Below are 26,932 nucleotides of genomic sequence, written 5' to 3'. Positions count from 1 at the left end.
TTATTTTTCTGAAATATCCTTTAATATCATCTTTCTTTCTTTGCAAATCACAATCATCACGCAATGTTTCTTCTGCTATTGTGTCTGTGTTCTTTTCATTTCAGTTTATCATTCTTGTATCATTCCTTATTTTTTTCTCTCTCGATTTGTGCCATGGAGAAATGACACAATGTTTATTTTCACTGCATAGCTCACATATGTAACAGCAGTTAGAATTAGTCCCTGTTTAACATTTTCAAAGTGTCTGTAAAGTCCATGAATGGGAGTTTTGGTGACTGTCTGTGTGTCGCCTTATTTCATGTTGTGTGAGCAGCACAGCAATCAAGCAGAGTGATTCCAGCTGCTGTGATTAGTCAGCTGAGCTGTTGCACTGAGGCTGTTGTGCATGTGACAAACATCCGTATTAAAATGAAAAACAAAGACCAAATGTGAAGGATATTCTGAGAGATACTGAGCTATAAGATCAGATCAGATCAGAATCATGCCGATTTTGTAATCTTCCTTTATTCCTGTTTATTTTCCTCAACTCAACCAAAAAAGGTTTTATGAGTCCATTATTGTTTGACATGTATGATTTTCAAAAGACTTGGATGTACCAACCTTACACTGAGTTAATTCTCTACATCACACTGGTTCATTCCTGAGGTTACATTCTCAGACACTTGCTGTGGCAGGTTTTTTTTCACTGAACCAAAGTGTTTGAGCTTCTTTTATTTCTCGGAGCTCTGCTGGGGCACCAGAGGGCCTCTTTGTAGGAGAGAAACAGCCCTGAACTCAAAGGCAGCGTGATGGATGTTTATATCTGAGCAGTGAAGCCAGAACCCACCCAGAGGAGGGGGCTACCCGGGGCATCTGCAGGTCATATAAAACTTGGCCACAGTGGGAGAGTTTTTAGTCAGCAGCCCCGGACCGAGTAAGAACGAGAAGCAGCACCAGCAAACAGCAATGGCATCTTTAGGGCTGCAGGTTCTGGGCGTCGGGCTGGCGGTGCTTGGATGGATTGGAAACATATTGATCTGCATGCTGCCCCTGTGGAAGGTCTCTGCTTTCATCGGGAACAACATCGTGGTGGCTCAGACCATCTGGGAAGGACTGTGGATGACCTGTGTGGTGCAGAGCACAGGCCAGATGCAGTGCAAGGTCTACGACTCCCTGCTGGCCCTGCCTCCGGACCTCCAGGCGGCCCGAGCCATGGTGGTCATCGCCATCCTGTTCTCTCTGTTCGGCCTGCTGCTCTCTGTGGTCGGGGGGAAATGCACCACCTGCATTGGGGACAAGGTGGCAAAAGCCAGGGTGGCCATCTCCGCTGGTGTTTTCTTCATCCTGAGCGGGGCTTTGTGTCTGGTGACCGTGTCTCTGCCTGCTAACACGATCATCAAGGACTTCTACAACCCCCTGGTCCCAGACGCCCAGAGGAGGGAGCTGGGTGCGTGTCTGTACATGGGCTGGGGGGCGTCAGGACTGCTGCTGATCGGCGGCGCTCTGCTCTGCTGTCAGTGCCCGTCAGGAGGAGACCGCTACAACGGAGCCAAGTACTCGGCGCCAAAATCCACAACACCCGGGAAGGAATTTGTCTGAGTTGCTGCGTTTCATCAAGGAGCCTTTGAAAAGCACCTGACTTTGCATACAGCTCAAACCCGTCGCTTATCAAGTTGTGATTTGCATTGTGACTAACGTTTTTTTGACTAACACACTGTGGCCTTTTGTTTCTGAAGAGACTCTAAGGTATGTGCCATGTTAGGATAGTGGTTTGATTAACATTGTTTTGTGTTATATTTGCAGTATTAACTACTTCTGACGAGACTCTCCCGATGTTTTGCGACATAAGCACTTCAAAATATCTCATGTGTTTGTCATTTGTCAACTTATTTTTTCATTTACTTTTTCATTTTTGTTTTTCATTCAGACAATAAACATATGTTATATTTCAACATTGTTTGTACTGAACTGGCAGAACATTACAAGGTACACGGCAGCGTAACATTTTTAACTCATAGATATCACAATGAACCAGCTGATGTTTTACATTTGGACAATTTTTGTAGCACAAGTTTTGGAGATTTCTTGAAATGAGGCATTATCCAGATGGAAACGCACCAATTCAAATAGATTACCTGAACAGAAATTTGAACATGAGATAAAGCCAGTCATATTATTAACATGCAAAAGGTCCAAAATTATATATCAGAAAATACCCAATTTAAAAAGAAAAATAAAAAAAAACATCTTTTGCTTTAAAATGTTATGAATGATACATGAACACACCTTCAGAATATAAATAGTAATCAGACTGGAAGGTTTGGCATTTCTTTTGCTACTAAAGTGGAGATTTCTGTCTCAAGGTGTAACTAAAATCCCAAACACAGCCCTTAAAGATATCTACTGTAAAACCCCAGTTAATAATTTACATTAAAAAAATGATGTAGTTACCGCTAACTGCTGCCGTTAGCTAATTAGCTCAGACGGATGTGCAGCTGGTGGTCAGAAACTTGGAGGACGGGCCGTGGCTAACTTCAGTAGACAGTACAGAGACGTCTTTAACATTTCCCTCAAGAACTGTTTTTGCATTTCAGAGGGAAAAATTGCACATTTCAGTCACTGGTTACTTTAGATATTAAAATTTTACACACAAAACACGCTAATAAGTTATGTGTTGTTAAATTTTATGCTTTAACTATAATCAGGCGAACAAAGTTACCCCTGTAAGATTTTGCTATTAGATGTTTTATTGCAGAAAGTGTATGTAATCACACATTCTGCAATAATGGAAGGATTTTTTGATTCCCCTCTTAATTGAGAACCACTGGGCTATAGAAATAAAATCTACTTGACTTCACAATATTAATTATTTGAATTTAGCTCCACTATGATTAAATAAAAACAGCAAAATGTTGCACTGGTGTGAATAATCCAAAAAATAAAACACCAGCTTTTTCTCATTTCTCATTTCTCACTTCTTTCAGATTGTGGTTCTGGTTCTTTCAATTCAGTAAAAGATCCTCCACCACCAGCCTGGTTTCAACCAAATGGCCAAAATGGAAACAGACACACAAGTGAAAAACTACAGTGACACATTGTTTTTCTTGTCAGACTGGTTTCAACTGAAAATGTCTGTAAACAAAAAGTAAACCATTAAAGAGCTTTGGGATATATCAGCCCTGACAGGACTTGGCAGATGTGCGCTCACTGGACAAAGTGTAAATATCCATTCTTTGGAGATATAAAACAGTTTCTTAGCAACATGAATCCGAGCAAACACAGAGCACTGTTGTCTCGGGGCGGTGACGTCCATTTCACACAAGACAGAAACTGTAAATTACAACTTAATATACGTGTGCTTGATTACAGCACGGCTAACATCTCAACCAGATACAGTAAATTCCCAGAGAGTCGACTCCCCTGAATTCCTGAACGCCTCATCACGAGTTCAGTATCACTTCTGTTTCTGCAGGTGCACAGTGAACATGAGAGGGGAGGAAGAAGCCCAGCAGTGATCATTATATCTTCAGAGAGGTGAATTTAAAAAGCAAACACAGTTGATTCTGAATAATCTGCATTCATCTAAATTGCTTCATCTGAGCAAAGATCTCTACCTGATTCACAACCTCGTTCTATCACTGAATAAACGGACAAAGAGACATATTTTATGGATTCTTCACGTTATATTCAATTCATAACGATTACAGCAGAGAAAAACAGAAACAACTGAGAACAACCGCAAACTGTAAAATTGTGTGTGAACAATTTTAGGTTAAGTTCTCACAACTTAAATTTAATAGTCTGCTTTACCTTGTAATCCTACTGTGATCAGTTTCCAGATTTTTTTAAGTAAACTGAAACTCCCAGTGTACAATTAACCACAGTAGAAAATGTATTAACAGCAGGAAGTTTGTTTAAAACAAATATTTGGATGAAATCTGACCAGATTTGATCTTTTTTTGGAACTCAAATCAACAGTTTTTTAGGCTTCTCTGGGACAATTTCAGTGTTTTCTTCCTCCTGACACCTGACGCCATTGTTCAATAAGCTCTGTGGTTGTTGCAGTTTTCTGATGCAAGATCAGGTTTATTTTGTCCAGCAGACAGAGGATGCTCTGTGAATATGTCTTCATGTGGTCAACATGCACGTTTCCTGTGAGATTTATCCACAAGAATGTCCTCATTATGATCCAAACTTTCAAAAAAAAAAAAAAAGAATTTGAATTAAAAAGTTTCTTACACCTTTTAAAATGTAATGAAGACATTATGTATTCAGTTCTCACATTAGTCCTGACAGTAAGCCTAAAAATAAGTTTAAATGTTCATTAAAGATTCTCCACATTGTTTACTGAGTTTAAAAGAAGTCTTGTTTTGTTCCCAGTCAACCAAATACACAGAATTCTTACTTTTTTTGCAACATTTTTTTAATAAACAGACTTTCTTATGCAACTTTAACAACGTTATCTTGTACTGCATTACCCACATTCACACATAGTCCACGTTTGAGGTTGCGGTTCTTGCAGGTGCGAACTTGGCCGGTGTGTAAGGTCTGCTGTCTTTCGGGGGGCAGTTGTTGCAGAGCAGGCCTCCTCCCAGCAGCAGCAGCCCAGCGGAGCCCCAGCCGATGTAGAGCGCAGCCCCGAGCTCCCTCCTCTGAGCCGCGATCACCATGGGGTTGTAAAAGTCCCTGATGACTGCGTGAGCTGACCACGACACCGGGATCAGGATCAGCAAGGCGGCGATGATGAAGATCACCCCGGACACGATGCACGCTTTGGCTTTGGCCACTTCGTCCCCCATGCAGTTGGTGCACTTCCCTCCAACCACGGCCATGAGGACGCCAAACACCCCGACGATGACGGAGATGATCACCATCGCTCTGGCGGCCTGCAGGTCCTGAGGCAGGGCCAGCATTGAGTCGTAGACCTTGCACTGCATCTGGCCCGTGCTCTGGACCACGCAGGTCATCCACAGGCCCTCCCAGATCACCTGGGCTGTGACGATGTTCGCCCCGACGAAAGCGGTGACTCTCCACATGGGCATAGCGCAGGTGATGATGGAGCCCAGCCAGCCGATGAAGGCCAGCAGCACACCCATGATCTGGAGGCCCTGAGAAGCCATGGTCACGCCACTGCAGCCTCAACTTCACACCAGGAGAAAGTGAAGATCGCTCTTTCAGAAAGGTCCACGTCTCGCAGATTATCACGCTAAAAACCTACTCCACTCCACTCACACCTGCTTGAGGAAGTGTTCGCTGTTGCTCTGTTGCTCTCCAAAGTCCCACTGTGAGAACAAACCTGCCTCCCATTGTGGTTCCAGCTCTCAGGGTGGAGTTTCTGTGCTCCCAGACAAAAGGGGGGAAACCTGAGACCCAAAACCCACAACTGTTGTTCTCGCTCTCTGTTCATTGTTCCCTCACATACAAGCTTTGTTGCTTCCAGCAAGGTTTCTAGAATGGGAACAATGGCTCCAGATCTGTATCCCACCTGTGCTCACACACACACACACACACACACACACACACAGGTCAAACCTTGAGCAAACACACACTTCAGAGTTTGGGTCAACTGAGCAGGAAGTTAGCAAAGTTTCTTTATTCAACCTTCATTCCAACAACAGAGATTTAACCCTTGAATTGCTTTTATTAATTCAGAGTTCAATCAAATCTCATCTGAAAGTGATTTATTCTAGATTGCGTGTGCAATTAATGTTTTTTTAATTATAGCAAAAGGATTAAAGCAAAGGGATCTGACAACTTTGTGGCTTTTTTTTTTATATTTACTCTGTCAACAACTGAAAAAAGGGTCCTGTGAGTCAGGTAGAGTCAGGTGTACTACAGTACTAAATACAGTGTAAAGCACAAATACCTTTACCTGGAGGCTCACAGTTTGACCAAAACCAGTTTCCTGCTGGTGAGCCTCTTTTTTCCTGACACACCTAAACCTGATTGACAAGAACACAAGACAATAGCTGCTTCTCGAGTGCTGTTAAAGCTAGACTTGTTTTGGTTAAAAGGTGGTGAATAGACACATATGCATCACTAAATGTGTAAAATGTAACTTTAATACCAAAGAAATACACTAAGAACAGATGTAAGAATTTGTTTTGTTTCATTTAATGACCACTGAATGTGTCACGTTGATTCTGCGTGAATGCATGAGGAGATAAAAAGCAAAGCACAAGTCGTCTCGGATTTGTTAGACAAAATATTTATTTACAGTTCAACCGGCACATCATGAATCTCACACACATGTTCCATAACCCACATACAGCATATTCAAATTAAAACAGAGACTATAGAACAAACTGCCTGGAAAACACTTAGAAAAGACTAATATTCATATAAACAATACATGAAACAGTGTTAACAGATAAAACAGAATTTTCCTCTGTGGGTGTGGTTTCATTCCAAACACTCAGGAATACTTTCTGCTCGAGCGACATCCTGATTTCAACACTCACAACCCAGTAGCACCAGTTCATCTGTCCCAGTAATCGTTGTGGAAGCCAGTTACTGGTTCATAGATCTGACTCAGACGTAGTCTTTCCCGGACGCTGGTGCTGAGGCTTCAGATCGGGCAGCTTTGTATCTTGCAGTGTAGGGGCCCTCATCTTTAGGAGGGCAGTTGCAGCAGAGGATCCCCCCTCCGATCAGCATCAAGGCACCTGCTCCCCAGCCGATGTAGAGCGCGGCGCCCAGCTCTCTCTTCTGGGCGCTGATCAACAGCGGGCTGTAGAAGTCTTGGATGATGGTGTGGGCGGTCCAGCAGACGGGGATGAGGCAGAGGACTCCAGCCACGATGAACATGACTCCAGCTGCGATGCCCACCTTGATCTTGGACGATGGATCCTCCACGCAGTTGGTGCATTGCCCCCCGGCTACAGACAGCAGGATGGCCATGACGCCCACGATGATGGCAACGATGGTGAGGGCCCGGGCGGCCTGGAGGTCCGAGCTGAGGGCCAGCATGGAGTCGTAGACCTTACACTGCATCTGGCCTGTGCTCTGCACCACGCAGCTCATCCAGATGCCCTCCCAGGAGGTCTGCGAGGTGACGATGTTGCTGCCGATGAAAGCAGAGACCTTCCACATGGGAAGGGCGCACACAATGATGGCACCAATCCAGCCCAGGATGCCCAGAGCTGCGCCCAGCATTTGTAACCCGGCAGACACCATGGTGGACGGCGGATTATCTCGTCAAATGTAACTTCTTCCTTCCTTTCAAAGTGACTTGAAAGACCTCTCGCTCTGTGTGTTGCAATTCCTCCCTTGCAGTGACGTAGGCCTGTGTGTTGTTTGTCTTCCTCTGTGATGGAGGCAGGTCCTTAGTTCGTCGGGTGAGTTTGCTGAATGAGGATTCGGAGGAGAGCAGGTACATATGATAGCCTTTAAATAAGGGGAGGAGTCTCTGCTCTTCCGGTCCAACCCCAAAGTCTGCATAACCTGTTTACCCTCCCCCAGCCGTCCATGTAACACGGACAAGGAGACACAACAAGGAGATGTGTGAGACTGCTTTGCATGTAGCACCACAATCATTAAAACACACTCCACATTTACATGATATAAGATGTTAGTGACAGATTAAGGTTTTTTTTTTTTTGTTCATCTCACCTCTCCACTCCCCCCCCCCCCCCCACCACCACCACCACCACCACCACCACCACCACCACCACCACGGATTCACCTGAAGCAGCTGGAGGTTGGTGTGACGTCATGAGCGAGAGGTGAGTCAGTCTGTATTGAATGACAATACCTGAAAAACTTCGCAGTGACCAAATATGGTCTTGTGCTCAGCGATTTCACTGCATTACACCTTCACAAGCCGTGGATGACATGCTGCTGGAGTCAGAACAGAGGCCCATATATATAGGATATAGTTATAATTACCTTCGTCAAAGACTCTCACAGACGAAAAACCACCTGTTGACCAGTTTAGGCAACAAAATGAGGAATTGAGGAAAGACGGTGTTTACCATTTAACCAAAACCATAAACTTTCTTTTACACATGACGGTAAGAATGAAAAAACATTCTGTGAGCAGATTCTGTGTTGGAAGAAAAGATGTTTTGGTGGAAACAAAATCAGACAGACGGAATAAAAAAAAGACTGGGCTGGTCCAAGACTGGAATACTGGAATAGTCTCATCGGCAGTTCACCATCCAAAACACTTAAGAAACTACAGTGTAGTCCTGTGTTGTCACACACTCCCTCACCCGTGACCACGTCACCCCCGTCGCCTCACCTCCGCTGGCTCCCCATCCCCCAGCGTATCCACTTCAAACTCCTTATTATCACCCGCAAAGCCCTCCACAAGCTGCTCTGCTCTGCCCGTCTGACACTCCCACCCTGGTCTGCTGACACAAACCTAAACTGTCTTCGAGTTGTGGACAAAACAAAACGTAATTTTGGGCTTTTCTGTCATTTTATAGACCAAACAACTATAAAAATAATCCATAGATCAATCAACAGTGAAAGTAGGTGTCAGTTGATGCCCGACTGTATGTGACACTGGATGATTGATCAGCATGTAGCTTTAAAATAACAGAAAAAACATAAAATTGAGCAAACTCTCACACCTAAAAATCAGAATATTATTAAACAGTCTGTTTTTTAGTATCATTTATGTGCTGCAGTGTAGTTATTTTCAGCTTTATGTTGGATCTTCCACACTCCACATGTACGCTCTCTACAGTTTAATTCATGGTGTGCATGTGCAGAATCACATTTACACAGAGAAATGTGGAAGACGAGGTCGTCATGTTATGATCGGCCTGCTTGAGTTCCGTGAATCAGACTGAAGGCCGATTGTAAGTGTGAACATACAAGAGTTTTTGTTCAGAGAAGATCACAGGAAAAAAGCTCGCGTTTGATATTTATGCGAAACTGATGTGAGCAGACTGGGAGGGAGGCGAGGGGGAAACCAAAGAGGGGTCAGTGTGAGTGTAAGTGCTGTGATAAACAACGTGTTTGACAGGTCTGGATTCTGTCTACGTCTAAATGTTGTAATCTCTGAAGTTCTGTGTGCTGTTCTCCGCTCTGCCCAAAGGGAGGCAGCAGCTTCCACTTTCTGTCACTTAACTGTGTGTGTGTGTGTGTGTGTTTGTGTGTTTGGTGGAGTACACATTTGTGCAACAACCTGCCCTGAATTCCCTGGAAGAGTCACTTTGGTTCAAGTCTGATTCAGAGGGGGAAAAAAAAACTTTCATGCAGTTCAGTTTGAGCTCGGGACGCAGCGGTTTGTTTGCTCTGCTGTGGAGCTTTTCCTCGCACAAAGAGGGAAAGACGGATGTCTGTGCGGTTGTGAAAGTGTGGCATCACCCGCTGTTCAAAGGGGCTTTTAAGTTTGAATGCATCCATAAATCTCTGAGCAGCCACTAAATTCAAAGCTCCCAAAGTCTTTCAAAGGACTTATTACTCAGTAACTGGGAGTCCGCTTATAGAGCAACATTCCCACTGACCAGTGACCAACAAACGCTGCCAGAGGAAATCCCCGTCTTTCTTTGAAATGAAGGCAGGTGATTGGTTCAGAGACATCTCGGTGTGATTCTAACAAAGAAAAGATACGTGGAGAACGCCCGTCAGTACAAAACTTCTTTATGTAAATATGGGGTGTATCGTGTTCAGGAGGTTTTCTCAGGCCAACAGTTTCTAGTACATTATACTGCCCCTGACTCATCGTCATAGACAGTTTAAGAGCTTGTTATCTTTAATGTGACAGAAGAGACGGTGTTTCAGTTTTTAGAGGTCGTTACGAACAAGTTTCGTTCTTGTCAGCTGTGACCAAAGCACAATCTCGCTCTGCTGGAAGATGTAAACAATTCTCAACATGCCAAATATATCTGACTTTTTTACAGACTTCCAAAAAAACACAACTTTACCATTTTATTCATTGATTTTGGTGAAACTGGATAATATAACTCCCCCTCTCACGGTTTCCTGATGGACAGACAGCTTGAATTGCTGCCTAACTGCTGCTAACTTTAGCTGCAGTTAGCCAGGTAGCTCAGTTAGCCATGCAGCTAGCACTCCTATTAGCCGGCTCTCCATAAACCCCTGACATTTAAGGCCGGAAACCAGAACATGTGAGTCCTGGTAGGAGTCTTTAATCACCTGGCTGGACAGCAGTAGAGGCGCCAAGTTGCAAAAAATACCAATTAATGCATAATGTTGCTTTAAATCACAGACTGAATTAAGGAATTTACTTGAAGAATTAGTTTATAAAGTGTTTTTAAAAGCTTTAAAACCAATGCAGTTTTGCATTATTACTGAGCAAATAGTGCACCTTATATTCATGTTTAGCTTTTGTCCCCCATTAATGACTAAAGGAACGCCAAGTTGACCTGAAAGGACACGTCTTTATTTGTCTTCTTGTCCTGCACTTTGTCTGTACTTTCACTCTGGTCTACTTTTAAAGCTGTCTTCCCTCCTGTATGTAGGTTACTGTGTTCAGTTGTTGGCAGTAGTTGTGGATCGATGCTCGGATGCCATCTCAACTTCCTTTGGCAGGTAACCAAATAGATAAAGCCGTTAGCCATAAGCTGAAATACCGTCTCCACACACCCAGTTGGATTTGATGATAGATCATTTGTGTGTTTTTCTGTGCAGCTGGAGAGGAGGAAGTGCTCACGCTCTCACAAACACACCAACCCACACATGAGGAAACAACCGGAGAATGGATCATCCCTCTGCTCACTGAAACTCACTTATCGTGTCATGTGAGCGATAGAGCCGACCGCTGAAACTCCCAAATTTACTTCCCTGGAAAAATATCTGTGGTGTTGTTGCACTATTTAAGAGCAAAGAGGTGTGTCAGTACCAGGAATGGACTTCTTCAGAGGCTAATTCAGGCTGCCTGAGCTGTTAATGTGTAGTGAAGGGTTGTGTTTGACAAGAAATGACTGTGTAGTTTGTTTTCAGACGGATTCGCTGCCCACATATTCTGTTTTTTTCAAATCTTGTGAGATGTTTTGTTTAAGGTGTTAGCGAACTAGTCGCACAAGAATGCTGGTCGGACAGCAGCTGTGAGCACTGACGATAGACATGTTAGTTGTTTATATTCATTATAATCAGCTTTTCTTACATATAATTGAGTCATGAGGGGGTTGAATACAGTTAGTGATGAAAACAATCATTGCTCAGCAGCTGACCAAGTAGCACAAAGCACACAAACACACAGCAGTGTCATGTTTACACAACGACTCTGAAACTTTTGTTTGTTTTTCTTTGGGGTTTTTTTAAGGAGCATGTTCGATTTCCTGTAATTATTTATTTTGTATCCTTCAAAAACCCAGGCTGACCAATCTGGGGCCTGTGGGCCAAATTCAGCAAACAGTTCAGTTTTAAGTTTATTTAAGATCTTTAAACTTGAAGGATTAAAGGAGATATTATACTTTATTGTTTTGTTACCTTTCCTTCGATGTTTATACCTGTTGTCGTGCAGGTAAAAAAACATCTTGAAAGTTAAAAAGCTTGAAGTTCACACCAACAGAAGCTCCTCTAAAGTCCCCGAAATGCCTCGTATTTAATTCTGTGACTTAGTGACATCACTACGTCAGCATGTCATACTATTGCATAATTTGTGCTCATATTTACAGTCGAAGTGAAGCTAACTGGCAGCTGAAAACACATCGGAGCCGACCAGAGACATTGTGAGTGGTGCTGGCTCAGACATGTGTGAGCCGACCAATAACAGCAGACCAGATATTTAAAGAGACAGGAGCCTTTCAGAAGGAGTTGGGGGAGAAAACAGATGCATGTTTTTTTGTTTGTTTGTTTGTTTGTTTTTAACATTAAGGTATTTAAAACTATTCCAGTAGTAACCAAAATTGTGAACCTGACAATGTGCATGCTGTGTTTCCTTCACTTGTTTTTACAATCAGAGCATGACCGAGCGCCATTCTTCTTCAAAGGCCTTCAATGCCAAGTCAGTTTTTAATTATTCATTTTATTTGTCCGTTAATGTGTCTTGTGTCACATAAGGTAAAGGAGTCACATGCAGCTCTACAGATCTACTGAACTTTGTCGCCTCTGTTAGCCGTTTGTTTTCGTTTTACCGTCAGCAAATTTGCCTCTTTCGGTCAGGGTTAGGGCAGTTGGCAGCAGTTTTCAGCTCTCGCAGCTTTAATAACGCCTGTCAAACAGCAAATCATACTGTCCAAGCGTGCAAACAAAGAATTTGATAGCGTCGGCTGGCAGATATGATTTGAATTATCGGATTGTTTGTCGTCTTCCTTAATACCAAGATAATGTCAGCAGATTGCTTTTTATCAGGCGCTCTCTTATCGCGGTTTCTGGGTTAACCATTCTTTAGCGGACGTGTTAGAGTAATATTGAAGCGTGATAATGTATACACGTATACAAGATAAAACGTCTGATAGTGGCACCGTACAGATCTGTGAAGACATGCACATGGATTCACACCGACAGGGTCACGCAGATCTGGTTTAAACGAGAAACCAGAATCTGTGTCACTGTTACAGCTCATCCTAAAGTCGAGCCGTTGATACGTGAAGCAGGATTAAATCAGCACTGCACCTCTTTTGAATCTGCCTCATGGGAAAAAAGTATATACATCTGCATTATTCAGCCTCACCATGCCTACACTTTGGTTAGAAGTTTTGTTATTTGCTAATTGTATGCCTAAAATTCCTGTGGAAACTATCTGAAGCTTAAAGACGATTGTTTTAAAGGGAAATCTGGTGTAATTGTGTATGTCTAGAGCAAGTGGTTCAACTACCAAGTACTGTTTGTGTGTCTAAAGCCTGATATGAATTATTCCTCTGTGCCAGAAACCTCCTTTCTTGTGGAAAATCTATTAAAACACTATAAGAACACAATACAGGAGACTGAGCCGGGAACTAGTCTGATTTGTAAGTTACAAGTAAATCTCAAGTCTTTGCACTCAAGTCCCAAATTCTGTTTTCGCGTTTGTTTCTGCCGTCGTTGCTCCCTCGGGGTAAATAAAGTCCAACTAACTAACTAACTGACTGACTGACTAACTAACTTCATTATGCAACTTGAAATGTCAAAAACAAGCTGAAGTTGCTCCGTCTGTGACCTCAGACCACTCGTTCCACATACTGCAGTTTGTTTATTTGATGATTCGTGCAGTTCTTGTGCGCTAGTCTAGTTTCTGTACGTAACAATGTTCTCTTTGGTGTCATCTTTCCAGCTGTAACACAACACTAATTCATCATGAAACTTTTTGAATCAAAAAGTCAAAAGGCTCTGATGTCGTCAACTCTAAGAGTCCAAGTGCATTTATTTGAAGGAACACAGGCGCTGTAGGTCATTTGTTGTAAATCCCACTGACACACCCGGCTGCTGTGAATACACACTAGCGCACCAAATGTCTATTAATACGGAGCTAAAAATAGTCACCAGTATATGCGATTTTTGCTTCAGTGCCCAGCTGTTATAGGAAATTATTGTCCATTTATAAAAACACGACTAAATATACGTGATCCCTTTTTTTATAAAGGTTTAAATCTGTAGTATGTTCCAACAGGTTTACGGGTCTTTGCAGAGGCCACAGACAGGTCACATATCTATAAAAAAAAAAAAAAAAAAGATTTCTATCCTTTCTTGTTGTTCATTAACCTGAATTGTATTGTGTGATTGAGTGACCCAGTCGAGATGGTCTCACCCAGAAGTTTCGGTCATAAAACCTGTCATGTTGTAGTCGAGGCTATAAACAAGACAAAAACAAAACTAAAAGAAAAGACAACAGATTCGACACAGACTCAAGTTCCTCCCGTATCTCTTCTTTTCTCTCTCAAACACAATCCCACTCTATGCAAACAGACACACTGGACACATGTACACACTTACACACACACACATCTAGAATAGAACAGAATACATGTTCGTGTTTCCGTTACTGTCTCCTGTGGTCACCTATCAACCACATAACAGGCTCTTCCGTGGCCATTCATTACCTCCTGACAGCCATAAAGCAAACACACCCAGAGCTACCATGGGCAAAAGGTTAAGCCATAAAAATACCCTTCATTTGAAAAAGCACACATACGAGAACCAACACACCCAGGTGGTAAATGAGGCCAATGCTCAGGGCTCACATGATTGGCTTGGCTGAGGGAGTGATGTCATCCATTAGGAGGGCCTGACCGCTTGGTAATAAAATAATACACAGATAAGGGTCATCGACTTCAAACTAGCAGGAGGAGCACACGGGAGGCAGCATCGGAGCAGGCACGTACACGACGCTGAGAGTTTGTGGAGGAAGGACACTTTGAAAAAATCTCCACGTCTCGATCCAGCAGCAGGTGTAGTGACAGCTTGAGGCTCACCTGGTGGAAAGAAGTGGCAGTCGAAGAGGAGCAAATATCAAGAAGGCCTTCAGATATTTGCTGGAAAGGAGGACAAGGAAGAAAGGAACTTCAGTAAAGAGGGACCAAGAGGACAGATAAAGGGACTCTTAATCCTGAGCGAGGAACCCTGCCTGGGTGCACGATGGCGACTCTTGCACTTGAACTGACCGGTATTTCTCTGTCAGTGCTCGGCTGGGTGCTGTGCATCATCAGCTGCGCCTTGCCGATGTGGAGGGTGTCGGCCTTCATTGGCGCCAACATCGTCACGGCTCAGGTGTTCTGGGAGGGCCTGTGGATGAACTGCGTGTTCCAGAGCACGGGCCAGATGCAGTGTAAGGTCTACGACTCCATGCTGGCTCTGCCTCAGGACCTGCAGGCCGCCAGGGCGCTCACCATGGTCGCCATTATCCTGGGGCTCGTGGCTCTTCTCATCTCTATGGTGGGGGCGAAGTGCACCAACTGCATCGAGGATGAAGGGGTGAAAGCCAGGGTGATGGCCTCCTCAGGCGGGGCGTTCATCACAGCAGCTCTGGCCGAGCTGGTGCCTGTTTCCTGGTCAGCAAACACCATCGTAGTTGAGTTTTACAGTCCCATCGTCCCCACTGGTCAGAAGATGGAGATCGGGGCGGCGTTGTATGTGGGCTGGGCTGCCTCCGCCATGCTGCTCATCGGGGGGTCCATCCTCTGCTGCAGCTGCCCTCCACAGGAAGAGAAACCAACGAGGTACAGCCTGCACCCCCAGAGTCGTATAGCGTACTCCGCCGCTCCGAGGTCAGCCGCTCAGAGCTCCTACAACAGGAGGGACTACGTGTGACAGAAGAGCAGAGGGATCAGGAAGATGACTTTTATATGTAAAGAAGTGTAGCTAAACAATGATATCACTGGTTTAACTGGAACCAGTCGTTCACTAGAAAATGGTAAAAGAGCCAAACCAGGTGTTTGGTTGGTGTGCGGATAGAAAAGACCACAACTGTTTGTAAATATGACGGGTTTTTTTTAATACTTTTGAAAAGAAACAGCTGTTGACGGATGTTCAGTGGACCTGTTTACATTACCACTGGTCCAACAGAAGCAGCTGATAAGATCCGATTCAAGGTGTGACAAAATACAGCAGGTGACTTTAGTCTATGCAGTCGGCTCAGTAGGGACATATTTATTATTTGTGCTTTCAACATTTACTTTGTGTATCATCCTGTCGACTACTGCAAACTAAATGGAGACACTTGTGTGACTGTACTGAGTTATAAATAGCTTGTTTTTTTTCTGGGCTGATGATATTTTTCTTACTATTATTACAAAACACAGACACACACTGAGTCATACAGCGGAGCTCCAGAGCAAGGTCAACATGGCGGAGTGGGCTGTGGGAAGAATAAGAGACGTACATAGTTTATGTGGTATATCGACGGTGTTTCATCTCCATCACATTTCACTTCATTATGCGTCTGTGTTTGGACATTTTCTACAAAGGTTTATGGTTTTATATAACATGTCTTTTGTTGTATTATCATCGAACATGTTGTGTGCACTGGACTTTATGAATGGATATGTTTTGTTTTAAGATCTACTGAAATTACTGAAATATAATAAATAACAATACATCATGAATGAATAAAGATTTTCACTGAGAAACTTTATGTGGCCGTGATTCAACCTGATTTAATACTTGTAATCGGGAGAAAAAGGTTAAAGGTTTTAACTCTGCATTGATGATGATGATCAGTGTAAGATAACATGAAAACAGTGTTTAGAAACTGAATTAAATTATCTGTATTTTGTCATTTATGAGTTATTTCATGAGAAAGTTAGTGAGAGTTAGTGAAATCTTCCCCGAGTATGTCAGAGCTGCACAGTATAGATGATGTTATTTCAGATTCCATTGTGCAGAAATCTGATATGACAGGAAGTCTGTTCTGTTTGGGGTCTGATCAGTGTCTAAACAACAGATACCAACATTTTTCTTGTTTTGAATAGTATAAAGTAGAGACGCCTGCTTAATATACACCAGGAACGTCACTGACTGTGACCTATTTCCACAAAACATTTCGGTAGCTTCACAGCAAAACAGCGCTGGAACATTCTCCTTAACAGCTGAAGCAGACGAGGACTTGTTTCAAAATGTAAAAATACAAACTACAAGAAAACTAAGACGCACAAAATGGCTCCATACAGCTCATCCAGTGTAATCCGACTCTCTGGAAGCTCCCATCTTGATTAGAAAAGGTTATAAATTTGTTGTTTACACCGTTATTGGAGCAGAAATCTCTTCTGTTGCTGCTGAGCTGAAAGCGTCGGTGCTCAACAAAAGTCAAAAGTCCTGTATCTCAAATTAAACTCAAGTAGAAATACAAAAGTGTGAGCAGCAACATATACTTAAACAACCAAAAGTAAAAGTATAAAAAATGACTCATTTCTGAATAATGTTTATTATACTGTTAGAAATCTGTGGAGACACGCTTGTAACAGATCAAATGTTGTTGTGGTTCTTATAGGTTAAAATCATTGATGCATTAATGTGTTATTAATTAAATCTCATCTCATTTGACCTACAATAATACATCACAAACTATTAAATAATTATGTGTAATAATATCAATCTGAATCTGCAAACCTACTAGGGTGATCAGATAAATATTGTGAAGTTAAAGTGAAGTTAAGGCATGAAACTGCATGAAAATGACTCATGTAAAACGTCTTTGACTTTTATATATTGTGTTGTTTTACATATTGTTCCTTCCGTTATGTGTTTTTTGTTGACATCAGATGCAGATTAGCAGCCAGCTAACTCTGGTGCAGTTACATTTAATGACCTGTCCCTGTAGAAATCTGTAAAAAATGAAATATTAAACAATCATGACGATAATACACTTTATTTAGTGCTTGTTACGGCACTCAAATACAGATAAAGATGAATTTAACATACAAAAACATCATCAGAGATGTGAATCAGTTCTGACTGCTACATGTGACACCGCGGTTTAAACTCATATGATCTGTTAATGTTTCTGTGTTTGTTTTGGTGACAGGAGCAGCAGGTGAACACAGGTGTGCTGATACACGCAGCCTACAGGTGTGGCTGTTATCTCACCTGTGATGCATCAGCGGAAGTTGTTACATAAACACGAGACACTGACCGATGGACGAAACAGCAAACAGCCTCCCTGTTGTTCAGCCCTCAGGTTTGTTTACGTGTGTTGTGGTTTTAGATCCACATTCATGTCACGAAGACATTCAGACATTTCTTTGTAAGATGTGTTTGTTATTCAAACCTGTAAGTGATGAGAAGTCCTCCAAAAAAAAATCCTCCAAAAAGAGAAAAAGTTGTCCTGTTTTGTAGTTATTTTTACAAACTACATAACAGGCAGTTTCTATTTCATTCCAATAAATAAAAAAATGCAATTTTACATTTATACATTATTTATTTTTTTGTTTGTATATTCATGTACTTTACAGTAATGTGTTTGTTTATTTATTTGCATATTTCTGTTATTCAAATCAAATCAAATCAATCTTTATTTATATGGCGCTTTTCATACAGAAAAAAGTACCTCAAAGTGTCTCACAGAAATAAACAAACAACAGCAGAAAAATAGAAACCAGACCAGAGACCACCCCCAGCCCGGCAGGCCCCCAGGAGGAACCACTGGAGATTAAGAACTGACAGACTAAAACAGTAAAATAAAGCAAAAAGCACAGAAGCTGAAAACACGAGGGACTAAAACATAAAAGTAAAAAAGGCTAAAAGCACAAGGGACAAAAGGGTAAAATATGAGAGATTAAAACAGTAAAAGAAAAAATAAATAAATAGATAAATAAAATAAAATACAATAAAATAAAAAGGATTTAAATGAATAAATAAATAAAAGTGCTCTGATTAGTACGGCATAAAGGAATTAAGAAGAATTTAAATTTCAATTAAAAGCCTGGTTAAATTTATGTATTAATTTTTAGTTTATAGTTAACATTCAATTTTATTCATAAAGAAATTAAACATATATAAAGTCTAGAGAATAAAGTTAATGTTCATAAAGAAAGAAAGAAAGAAAGAAAATTAATATTTACTTTGATTTTTTTTAATAGGGACATTTTGGTCAAGAAGTGTCCTTTCATTTAAGGAATCACCCAAAAATAAGAATACCTGACAAATGTGGTGATTAGTCGACTTTTTGAATAAAAATGTTACCAGTTCGCACTAAATTATTCCCCTTAAAGTCTCAATTTTCTAATTCCTTTGGCTGTATTACCACATTTTGTGCTACATCTCACTGTTTCTCCTGAAGAAAAACAGAAACAAAGTCAGTCTATTCAGCCTCATGTGAAGAGTTAAACCGATACTGAGAGCATCACTCTGTCTGTGTGCTCAAGGTGTCTGAGAATCGGCCCTTTATGTTTTCTGCCTGCTCATATTTACTCTGGGTGCAGTTATTCCGGTTTCCATCCGAGCTTTGGGATTGTTTTCCTCACACTGACTCCCGACTGTTTGAGAAACTCACACGACTGGAACCAGGAAGTGACACGAGACCGACAGTATCAGAGGGACGATCCACTTACGGCCTCGAGTGTGTGTTTGCAGCGGTGTGGGTGTGTTTGTGTTTTGGTGCGTACACACAACAAGATCTGTGAGCAGCCCGATTCAGGAGCTGCTGTTCCTCACTGCTGCACGTGTGTGAGTCAGCATTTATATTTGAGGAACTACTTGGAGAAGTTTTGTTAATTTAAAACAGAACTTCCTTCTCCAATAAAAGAAATCAGAGGTCGTTTTATGACCTTGTACAACTTGTATTTCATCATCTTATTCAAATCAGGAGAAAAAAAAAGAAGCTTTTTTTTGAAGTGTTGACTTTTCTTGGTAGTCGTGAGGCGGCCATCTTGCCAGCAACCCAACCCCCACCAACCACACACAAACACTCCCTCAGCCACACCCTCCCTCCATCACACCCGGCCTGCCTCCAGCTCCCCTCCTCCACTGTATGTGCACAGGTGGTGCTTTTTCTGTGTTTGTGAAGACGGCCTGCTCTTGACATCATCACCAGGGGACTCCTCCTTCACCTCCCTGAGGTATAAAGGATCTCTTGTTTCCGTAGCAGCATCTCACAGCTACATCACTCCCTCCTGCAGGTGCTCACACTTTGAACAACACAGGAGGAGGAGGCTCTTTTCTGCCGTCTGAAAAGGTTTTTCTTTGTTGGACCTTTGAGGTTTGTTGTGCCATCATGTCGATGGGCATGGAGATCGTGGGCATCGCCCTCGGAGTCATCGGATTTATCCTTGCCATTGTTACATGTGCCCTGCCGATGTGGAGGGTGACGGCCTTCATCGGGGCCAACATCATCACGGCTCAGACCATCTGGGAGGGTCTGTGGATGAACTGTGTGACCCAGAGCACGGGCCAGATGCAGTGCAAAGTCTACGACTCGCTGCTGGCGTTGCCTCAGGAGCTTCAGGCCTCCAGAGCCATGATGATCATCGCCATCATACTCGGGGTGCTGGGGGTCATGATCTCCATCGTCGGCGCCAAGTGCACCAACTGCATCGAAGACGAGCCGTCCAAGGCCAAAGTGATGATCATCGCTGGAATCTTCTTCCTCCTCGGAGGCCTTTTGGTGCTCATCCCCGTCTCCTGGACCGCCAGCGTCGTCATCCGCGATTTCTACAACCCCGTCCTGACCAACGCGCAGAGGAGGGAGCTGGGGGCGTCCCTCTACATCGGCTGGGGAGCGGCCACCTTGCTCCTGATTGGCGGAGCCATGCTGTGCAGCAGCTGCCCGCCAAAAGAGAAGAAGTACAAGCCGCCTCGGATGGCGTACACCGCCCCGCGCAGCACCAGCGCAGGTGGAGGGTACGACAGGAAGGACTATGTTTGATTGGATATCATGGAAAAGTTTGTTGCACATGAGTGTTTCTGTGTGTCTGTGTTGTTTTTGTTGTCTGAAACCGCAGGGTAAACCCCACGAAAAGACTCCGAGATGAAGATGAGTGTAGAGATATTGATGTTTCTGCTTTGCTTTACTCGTACACGTCATGTTAAACGCCTTTGCTTTGCTCTAATCTGCAATGACTTTACTCTTTTGAAATGTCTGAGTATGTGTTGTATTTATACTAAAACCTCTGTGGCATTATGTGAATCGAGAACCCCTGCCTTCTGTGTGTGTGTGTGTGTGTGTGTGTGTGTGTGTGTGTGTGTGTGTGTGTGTGTGTGTGCGTGTGTGTCATTAGCTGTTGGCCGGCCGGTGTTGGGTTTCAACGGGACTTTCAGCTTAAATGCAGTGTGTCATTCAGGTGAAAAGGAAGTGCCAGCTCTCGTTTTACATGAATTTGGTTGTGTGTGTGTGTGTGTGTGTGTGTGTGTGTGTGTGTGTGTGTGTGTGTGTGTGTGCGTGTGTGTTTGCACCCGCACATGTGTGTTTTGCATGTAATATTTGCTTAGGAGAGTTTCTGCTGAGACTGAAACTGAAGATGGATCAGCGATATGACCCCGGGTAACAATTCTATCTTCATCCTCACAGTTTCACAGTTTCACTGTGTGAGGACGTAGAAGAGACGGTTTCAGTCTCTATGTGTGAGCTTATTTTATATTTCTGTAACATAAATGTATTTGTAATGTATTTTGATGTCACATATTGTTGCGTTTGTCTTTTTAAACTTGTGTGTTAGTTTCAAACATTTTAGCATCTTTTCTATCAGATGCAACATCCTGTACCGTCAAACAAAGAGCCAAAGAACCTCTTTAGTGTGTGTGTGTGTGTGTGTGTGTGTGTGTGTGTGTGTGTGTGTGTGTGTGTGTGTGTGTGTGAGACCCTGAGGAAACGTGACTACAACTGTTGTAGGATGTTTGACATCAGCAGGATGTGTTTAGTGTGTAGAAATCAAACATTTCACTTATTCAGCTTCGTCTCTTTCAAATAAGATTTTCAAACCACGTTCTGTTACGTCTTGTTGTTCAGAAAATGTTAAAAGAGCTGATTTATAAATATAAAATGCTTCGTTAAATGTTTTATAGTAGTGCTTGTATGTTAAAGATTTCAATAAAAGTCAATTAAAAGGAACAATGAACAGTTTCTTCTCCCTCTTTGCTCAACAAAAGAACATTTAATCCTGTTTTAAAGAGGAACATCAACAGGCTACCAAGTCAAATAAAGACTAAATCAAACATTTCATAAAGCTGACAGTTGGGCTCGGCCTTTGGGAGTCGGGTTTCTTTGTCTGGCCAGCGGTTACATTCATCTTTCAGTGGAGCCGGAGCTAAATAATGCTTCAGTGTACAGTTTTCTGTATCAAACTTTACCTTATTTTGATTTCTAAAAAAGTCAGAAAACTGAGCACTTCTAAATTACCAAGTAAAGTAGAATATTTACTTTATGTTGTACAACATGAAACATTTGACCCTATTTTATTATTAGTCCACTTTACTTAAATTTGATTGAAGAAGTAACCGGTTTCCTTTGTCTGCATTGGATTATGGGTGTATTACATCCTCCTTGCATCCTCCACCAGCTACACTTCAGTGACTCGATGCTTTATTATTGTTTAGTTTTAATGTCTGTCAGATAAAATATGCAGGATTTCTGAGTAACATTATCTTCTGTAATCTAAACATGGTGATCAGAGGGACACTTTGTGCAGAAATCAGCCGCAGGTGAAAATAGAAGGAAGTTAAAAAGGTGATCTGGCAAAACAAAATCAGTATGTTTCCTCTTAAGTCAGAAACACAGAACAGAAAACAACTTAGACCAGGATTATCAAATAGATCAGCACAATGTGTATTCCCTCACTTCCCCATCTTTCCCACATCTGTAAGAAAACTTACTGCTGCTGCTTTATATTTCTGAATGTCGCCAAATTCACAACAGAAACAAACTGCAACATAATTTGAAGGTGGATCAACTAATTTATTTATCTGATATTGAAAGTTTTAATCGTGATTGAATATCTTCACCTCACATTAAATACAACATATTCAATGTATTTCTCACAGGTGTGGTGCTTTGTTTTGTCCTTCTGTCCTTTTCTGTCCTTATCTCAAAACCTGAGGTTTCTTTGTGAACGACTGTCACCTGACGACAATTAATAAACAGCCCGGCTGAACGCAGCAGACTCGGGTCACCGCCACACGTTTCATCACACAAACTCGAACGTTGACATCCAGGATAAGAACTAACGCTCTCCAGTCGATCAGTGATGTGAGTCATGTTGTCAACACATCATTCTTCCATTGTTCATTGTCCTGTAAATAAAGGTCACTCTGCCCATTTAAAGGTCTTTGAAAGATTTGTATCTCAGTTGTTGTATTATTGGCTGTTTAAACAAACAGTCCTCTTTTCCAGAGCAGCTTGTTGAACTGCTGCAGAAAGTTAAATGCAAGTGTACCTCTAAGTTTTAAATTGACCTTACTGATAAACAGATACCGAATAATCAAAACTTAGGACTAAACTATAACTTTACTATATATTTTTTTTGGTCTGTGTCTGATGGGTAAGGTACAACATGTCCTAAGAAGACCAGCTGGGACCGAGCAAATCAATATTATCATCATTACTGCAGAGTCAGGAGATGTGAGAGTCACTTGAGGGGTTCCAACCACTGAGTCACAACAATTTACAGCCTTATCTGTAGAAAATGGAACCAAAGGTACTTTATCAGCCTTGAAACGGCCCCGCTACACTCACATCCTGACAGAACAGTCAGCGTCTCACACACACACACACACACACACACACACACACACACACACACACACACACACACACACACACACACACACCTTGCCATACCCCTGTAATCTCAGAGGACCATGATCAAGGTTGGTCAGACGGTGGAATTTGACCAATTTAGTAGAAAACTGTACTGAACACATTGCGCCATATGTGAATAAATCATCTGCTGTCAGTTCAGCTGTGGAGTTATTAGCTGTATTATAAAGAGCAGCAGGCCAGTATGTCTGGATATACACTGGATAATATTGATCACTGAAAAAAAAATCCACCCTGAAAGCTGAATGAATTGTATTTTTGTAGACAAAATGAAACATACAGAGGTTTGCAGATGCCTCTGTGCTGATATTTGACTTGGATCTTGTTTTGTTCGTTGCTTCCCGTCTCATTGTCAGTGACTGATGACACGTGAATGCCAGAACGAGTTTACAAGTCACACGACACAATAACACTGTTTGAACTGCATCAGAGAAGTTAGATGCACAAGTTTCTCTATCTGCAGTCTGAAACACAAAAAAGTCACATATCAAGGCATTGATTTTTATTAAGTTTATCCTGTTTGATCGTACAATGATTACCTTTGGGTAAAATGTTATCAGGGATGTGGGAAGTCAGTCGCAGTTGGGGGTCTTGAGGAGTCAATGTATAAAATAACATAACTGTAAATGGTGAGAGACATTTTTGTCTTCTCTATTAATTTGAATGACCAGAACAACTTATATTCAACAGTTATTAACAGTTATTTCGAACAGTTTGAAAACATTTTGTGCAACAGCAGACGAATCTTGAACACAGAGAAAAGGAGGGAACGATATCCCCCAGACTCCATTGGAAAATTGCTCAATTTAGTGAGTTTTTGAGTCAGGAGAAACTTTTTGAATGTTGTGAAATGCTGTCTCTGATACATTCTTAACTATCTGGGCCTTCGTATTAATTCGGCATAAATCATATTACCCTCAGCACCCATTAGTTCCTGCCTCCCACCATTTTTCGACAAAAAAAATTGTCTGAGATTGTTGCCTTGATACCTGGGCAGTAACACCACTGCATTGGAGCATCTCTATGTAAAGGTGAATCAATGTGCTGCTGATATTGATTACTATGAAGTTATCAAAGGGAGAACTAGAGCAGCATGACAGAGCGAAAAAAACAACAAAAGGTCACATCAGTGTTCAGACAGAGAAGTCCACAAATGTCAGCGACCTCACATTTGACTGTCAGCTTCTCCTTCCTGCACCAACATGTGAGGTTGACAGGTAGCACAAACAAAATGACAGCTGCACAGCAAAGTCCACCAGGTCCCGGATAGAGGTGCTGGAAAGTATTAGCTCAGGTTATCACAGATTTTTTAACCTCACTGACTGATGGGCAGTAAAGTTGTGCAAAGCAGATAAACTATCTGTTGCAAACACATCAGCAGGCGTGTGTCAATAAATGTGATCTGTTTTAGACACATTCTTATCTCTATTTTGTGTACGCATCTTTTATTCTTTTATCTGTGTGCATCTTTTTATTTTTAGAGATACATTTTCTTAGAAGAAGCACTGTGTAGTTTTTGGGAAGAAACATAAATAATGATCTTCTTTTTTTTTTTTTGTTTTCTGCCAAAACAAACTAAATAAACAAACACATTTTCACACAGTTTGATAATGATGTTTTATTTGTGGCGGACCCTGCCACTTTTCTAGCATCAACCTTTGTTCTGGTTACCTTATTTTTTAGTTTATTCAGTCATGAAAAAGATACAAATGTCTGAGTTTGTATCATCAAATTATTAATATTGTAAATTTTAAAATTTTGAATTTGAACATCTCCAAAATGTCATTCTGCTCCTTTAAATCTTCTATTTTAAAGGTATAGCTTTTTTGTATAAAATCTCCAAAACAACTTGATCTATTTCATATATTGTGTTGCACATAAATGATCCAAAATATTTCCAACAAAACCATCATTTTATTCAAGGATAACTCATCAGAGAGTGAGGAAAGAGGTTGGCGGACTTCCTCGCTCACTCACTTAAAAACTTCCATGATTCGATGCTACTTCCCAACATCAAACTCCAACTTTTGTTATTGTTCTTACTGAGAGACCCGCAGCAACATAAAATCACACACTGTGCGTTCACTTTGGTACTTTGGCAGCATGTTGGTTCATTCCGTGATCTATCAGAGTCAATGAATATCTGATATTGACCTGAACTTTTATAAAATAAATATTCTAGAGTAAAAAATAAAAGAATATAAGAACTATAAGAAAATTTCACCTCTGTAGTCGTTTTTTGCGGGTGATATAAATAAAGACTTTAGCACTGTGATCCTAATGTGGACAGACAGAACTGAGCTATACGACACTGTGAACTGATTTCTGTTGGGATGTTGTCGTTGTGCTCTGACTTCTGTTTTGTGACTTCTGACTCTGTTTTCTCTGGGAGGAAAACATTCCCGTCCTCTGCCAGAGAGTCCTGATAATCCTGCCACTCTTATCAGGGAGCTTTGTGCTCTGTTTTATGACTTAATGAGTCATCAAACCACTTCAGTCTGTAAATACAGATAAATCTGAGCTGTGGTGAACGACTAAAATAGCGCCTAATTGGACAGAAATATTTTTGGTATCATCAGTTCAAAAAAATGAATACAGACTGTGTTTTGATACTGACGGCAAATCCTGTCTGAGACACAAATTTCCTGGAAAGGGTCTGACTTTGATTTAAGCAAAACACAGAGAGTATTACTACAAAAAGGCAAAACATACAAGAAAATCAGCGTATGACTGTAGAACAGTTAGCAAATTCATGTAACATTAAGGCTAAAACTTGTGTTGTGAGTGATCTTTTATGTGAAGAGCAGGGAAATATTCTGCACCAGAGTGCATCTCGGGTCACAGTTTTCTGTACGAGTTTCAGCATGAAACCAACTCGACAGGCGTTCTGTTTTTTAAGGATAAATGTGAACTGAAACATTTTTTAATTATGTAAGATTCCATTTAAATATCTCAATTGGAGTAAGTAAAGAAACATCAATAAAAAGCTAAATACAAGCCTAATTAATTCCCTGACTGACACCATGCTGAGGTTCTGGGTTGACACACTTGCTCCTGCTGATGTATGTATGTAAATATAAAGGACTAAAGTACGGTACATAAATGCATTTAGATACTTTTGGTATCAGCGCTGCAGGTTAAAAATAACTTTTATGTGACAGTTTAGTGAATTATCTTCAGAGTGTCTTCAGCTGGATCACTCAACTTTATGCTTTTATGGTGTAACTCAGTAGTTTAGAAAGTTTATAGGTCATTAAAGTTGCTATAGTTTGTGTGGGTCAAGCTCTGTTGCTCAACATGTGCTGAGTTTAGATTGGTACTAAAATGTAGTATTTGTTATGAGCTACTTTTTATTGGTATGTTTGAACTATACTGACTTACTGACAACCCAGTTTAAAGACATTTTGTGAAATACCGACAAAATGTGATCTATAGGAGTTGTGTACATCGGACGAATTGTCAATATCTGACATGATAGTCATGATAATAACATGGAGAGTGTGGCTCTATTTATGTGAAGCCTACATTTAAATGTTGTCAGTATTTAAAGAAAAGATTTTAACATTTAACCAAAATTCACATACCAAAGTGAATCGTACCGATTAAATGCTGTGACTATTAAAACAACTGAAAATGTGATTTCTAACCAAAGTGCCCTTGTTGTTTAAACCTGCGATCCTTTGGTTCTGGTGCTTCAACCTCGGACTTTGTACGTTTGCCACTGACCCGACCTCGTCCCTGGAGCGCCAACACAGTCCGTAAATGTAGTTTAGTCAAAGAAAAGTTGTGCAGGCATGAAAAATAGTCAAAAAGGAGTTTCAAATGTAGTGACTGCATACAGGAGTCCTGCAGATTACATTGTGATGATGATAC

At 41.5% G+C, this 26,932-nt stretch overlaps 5 protein-coding genes across 5 annotated transcripts; 3 read left to right on the top strand and 2 right to left on the bottom strand.

Moving 5' to 3' along the window:
* The first annotated feature begins 4 nt into the window (after positions 1-4).
* Positions 5-1,931, top strand: zgc:112437 (uncharacterized protein LOC550468 homolog). Its single transcript, XM_037119769.1, has one exon. The coding sequence runs from the start codon at positions 946-948 to the stop codon at positions 1,576-1,578; it is 633 nt and encodes a 210-aa protein (XP_036975664.1). The 5' UTR covers positions 5-945; the 3' UTR covers positions 1,579-1,931.
* Positions 1,932-3,418: 1,487 nt separating this feature from the next.
* Positions 3,419-5,099, bottom strand: LOC119031349 (claudin-4). The gene has a single exon (XM_037119767.1). It carries the CDS (start codon positions 5,097-5,099, stop codon positions 4,464-4,466), a length of 636 nt encoding a protein of 211 aa, XP_036975662.1. The 3' UTR covers positions 3,419-4,463.
* A 1,072-nt stretch (positions 5,100-6,171) lies between these two features.
* cldnb (claudin b) lies at positions 6,172-7,463 on the bottom strand. The gene has a single exon (XM_037119766.1). It carries the CDS (start codon positions 7,153-7,155, stop codon positions 6,511-6,513), a length of 645 nt encoding a protein of 214 aa, XP_036975661.1. The 5' UTR covers positions 7,156-7,463; the 3' UTR covers positions 6,172-6,510.
* A 6,663-nt stretch (positions 7,464-14,126) lies between these two features.
* On the top strand, positions 14,127-15,946 carry cldnc (claudin c). Its single transcript, XM_037119763.1, has one exon. The coding sequence runs from the start codon at positions 14,452-14,454 to the stop codon at positions 15,121-15,123; it is 672 nt and encodes a 223-aa protein (XP_036975658.1). The 5' UTR covers positions 14,127-14,451; the 3' UTR covers positions 15,124-15,946.
* Positions 15,947-19,355: 3,409 nt separating this feature from the next.
* On the top strand, positions 19,356-21,350 carry cldnh (claudin h). Its single transcript, XM_037119765.1, has one exon. It carries the CDS (start codon positions 19,523-19,525, stop codon positions 20,171-20,173), a length of 651 nt encoding a protein of 216 aa, XP_036975660.1. The 5' UTR covers positions 19,356-19,522; the 3' UTR covers positions 20,174-21,350.
* Positions 21,351-26,932: the final 5,582 nt, after the last annotated feature.

Source organism: Acanthopagrus latus, chromosome 13 (assembly GCF_904848185.1).
Source record: "Acanthopagrus latus isolate v.2019 chromosome 13, fAcaLat1.1, whole genome shotgun sequence".
Taxonomy (NCBI): Eukaryota; Metazoa; Chordata; class Actinopteri; order Spariformes; family Sparidae; genus Acanthopagrus; species Acanthopagrus latus.
Note: the sequence above shows the minus strand (reverse complement) of the source record. Positions and strands in the feature narration are given on the sequence as shown.

Bases quoted from the DNA above. Each gene is read 5' to 3' on its own strand.
- zgc:112437 (XM_037119769.1), top strand. From the start codon at position 946: ATGGCATCTTTAGGGCTGCAGGTTCTGGGCGTCGGGCTGGCGGTGCTT.
- LOC119031349 (XM_037119767.1), bottom strand. From the start codon at position 5,099: ATGGCTTCTCAGGGCCTCCAGATCATGGGTGTGCTGCTGGCCTTCATC.
- cldnb (XM_037119766.1), bottom strand. From the start codon at position 7,155: ATGGTGTCTGCCGGGTTACAAATGCTGGGCGCAGCTCTGGGCATCCTG.
- cldnc (XM_037119763.1), top strand. From the start codon at position 14,452: ATGGCGACTCTTGCACTTGAACTGACCGGTATTTCTCTGTCAGTGCTC.
- cldnh (XM_037119765.1), top strand. From the start codon at position 19,523: ATGTCGATGGGCATGGAGATCGTGGGCATCGCCCTCGGAGTCATCGGA.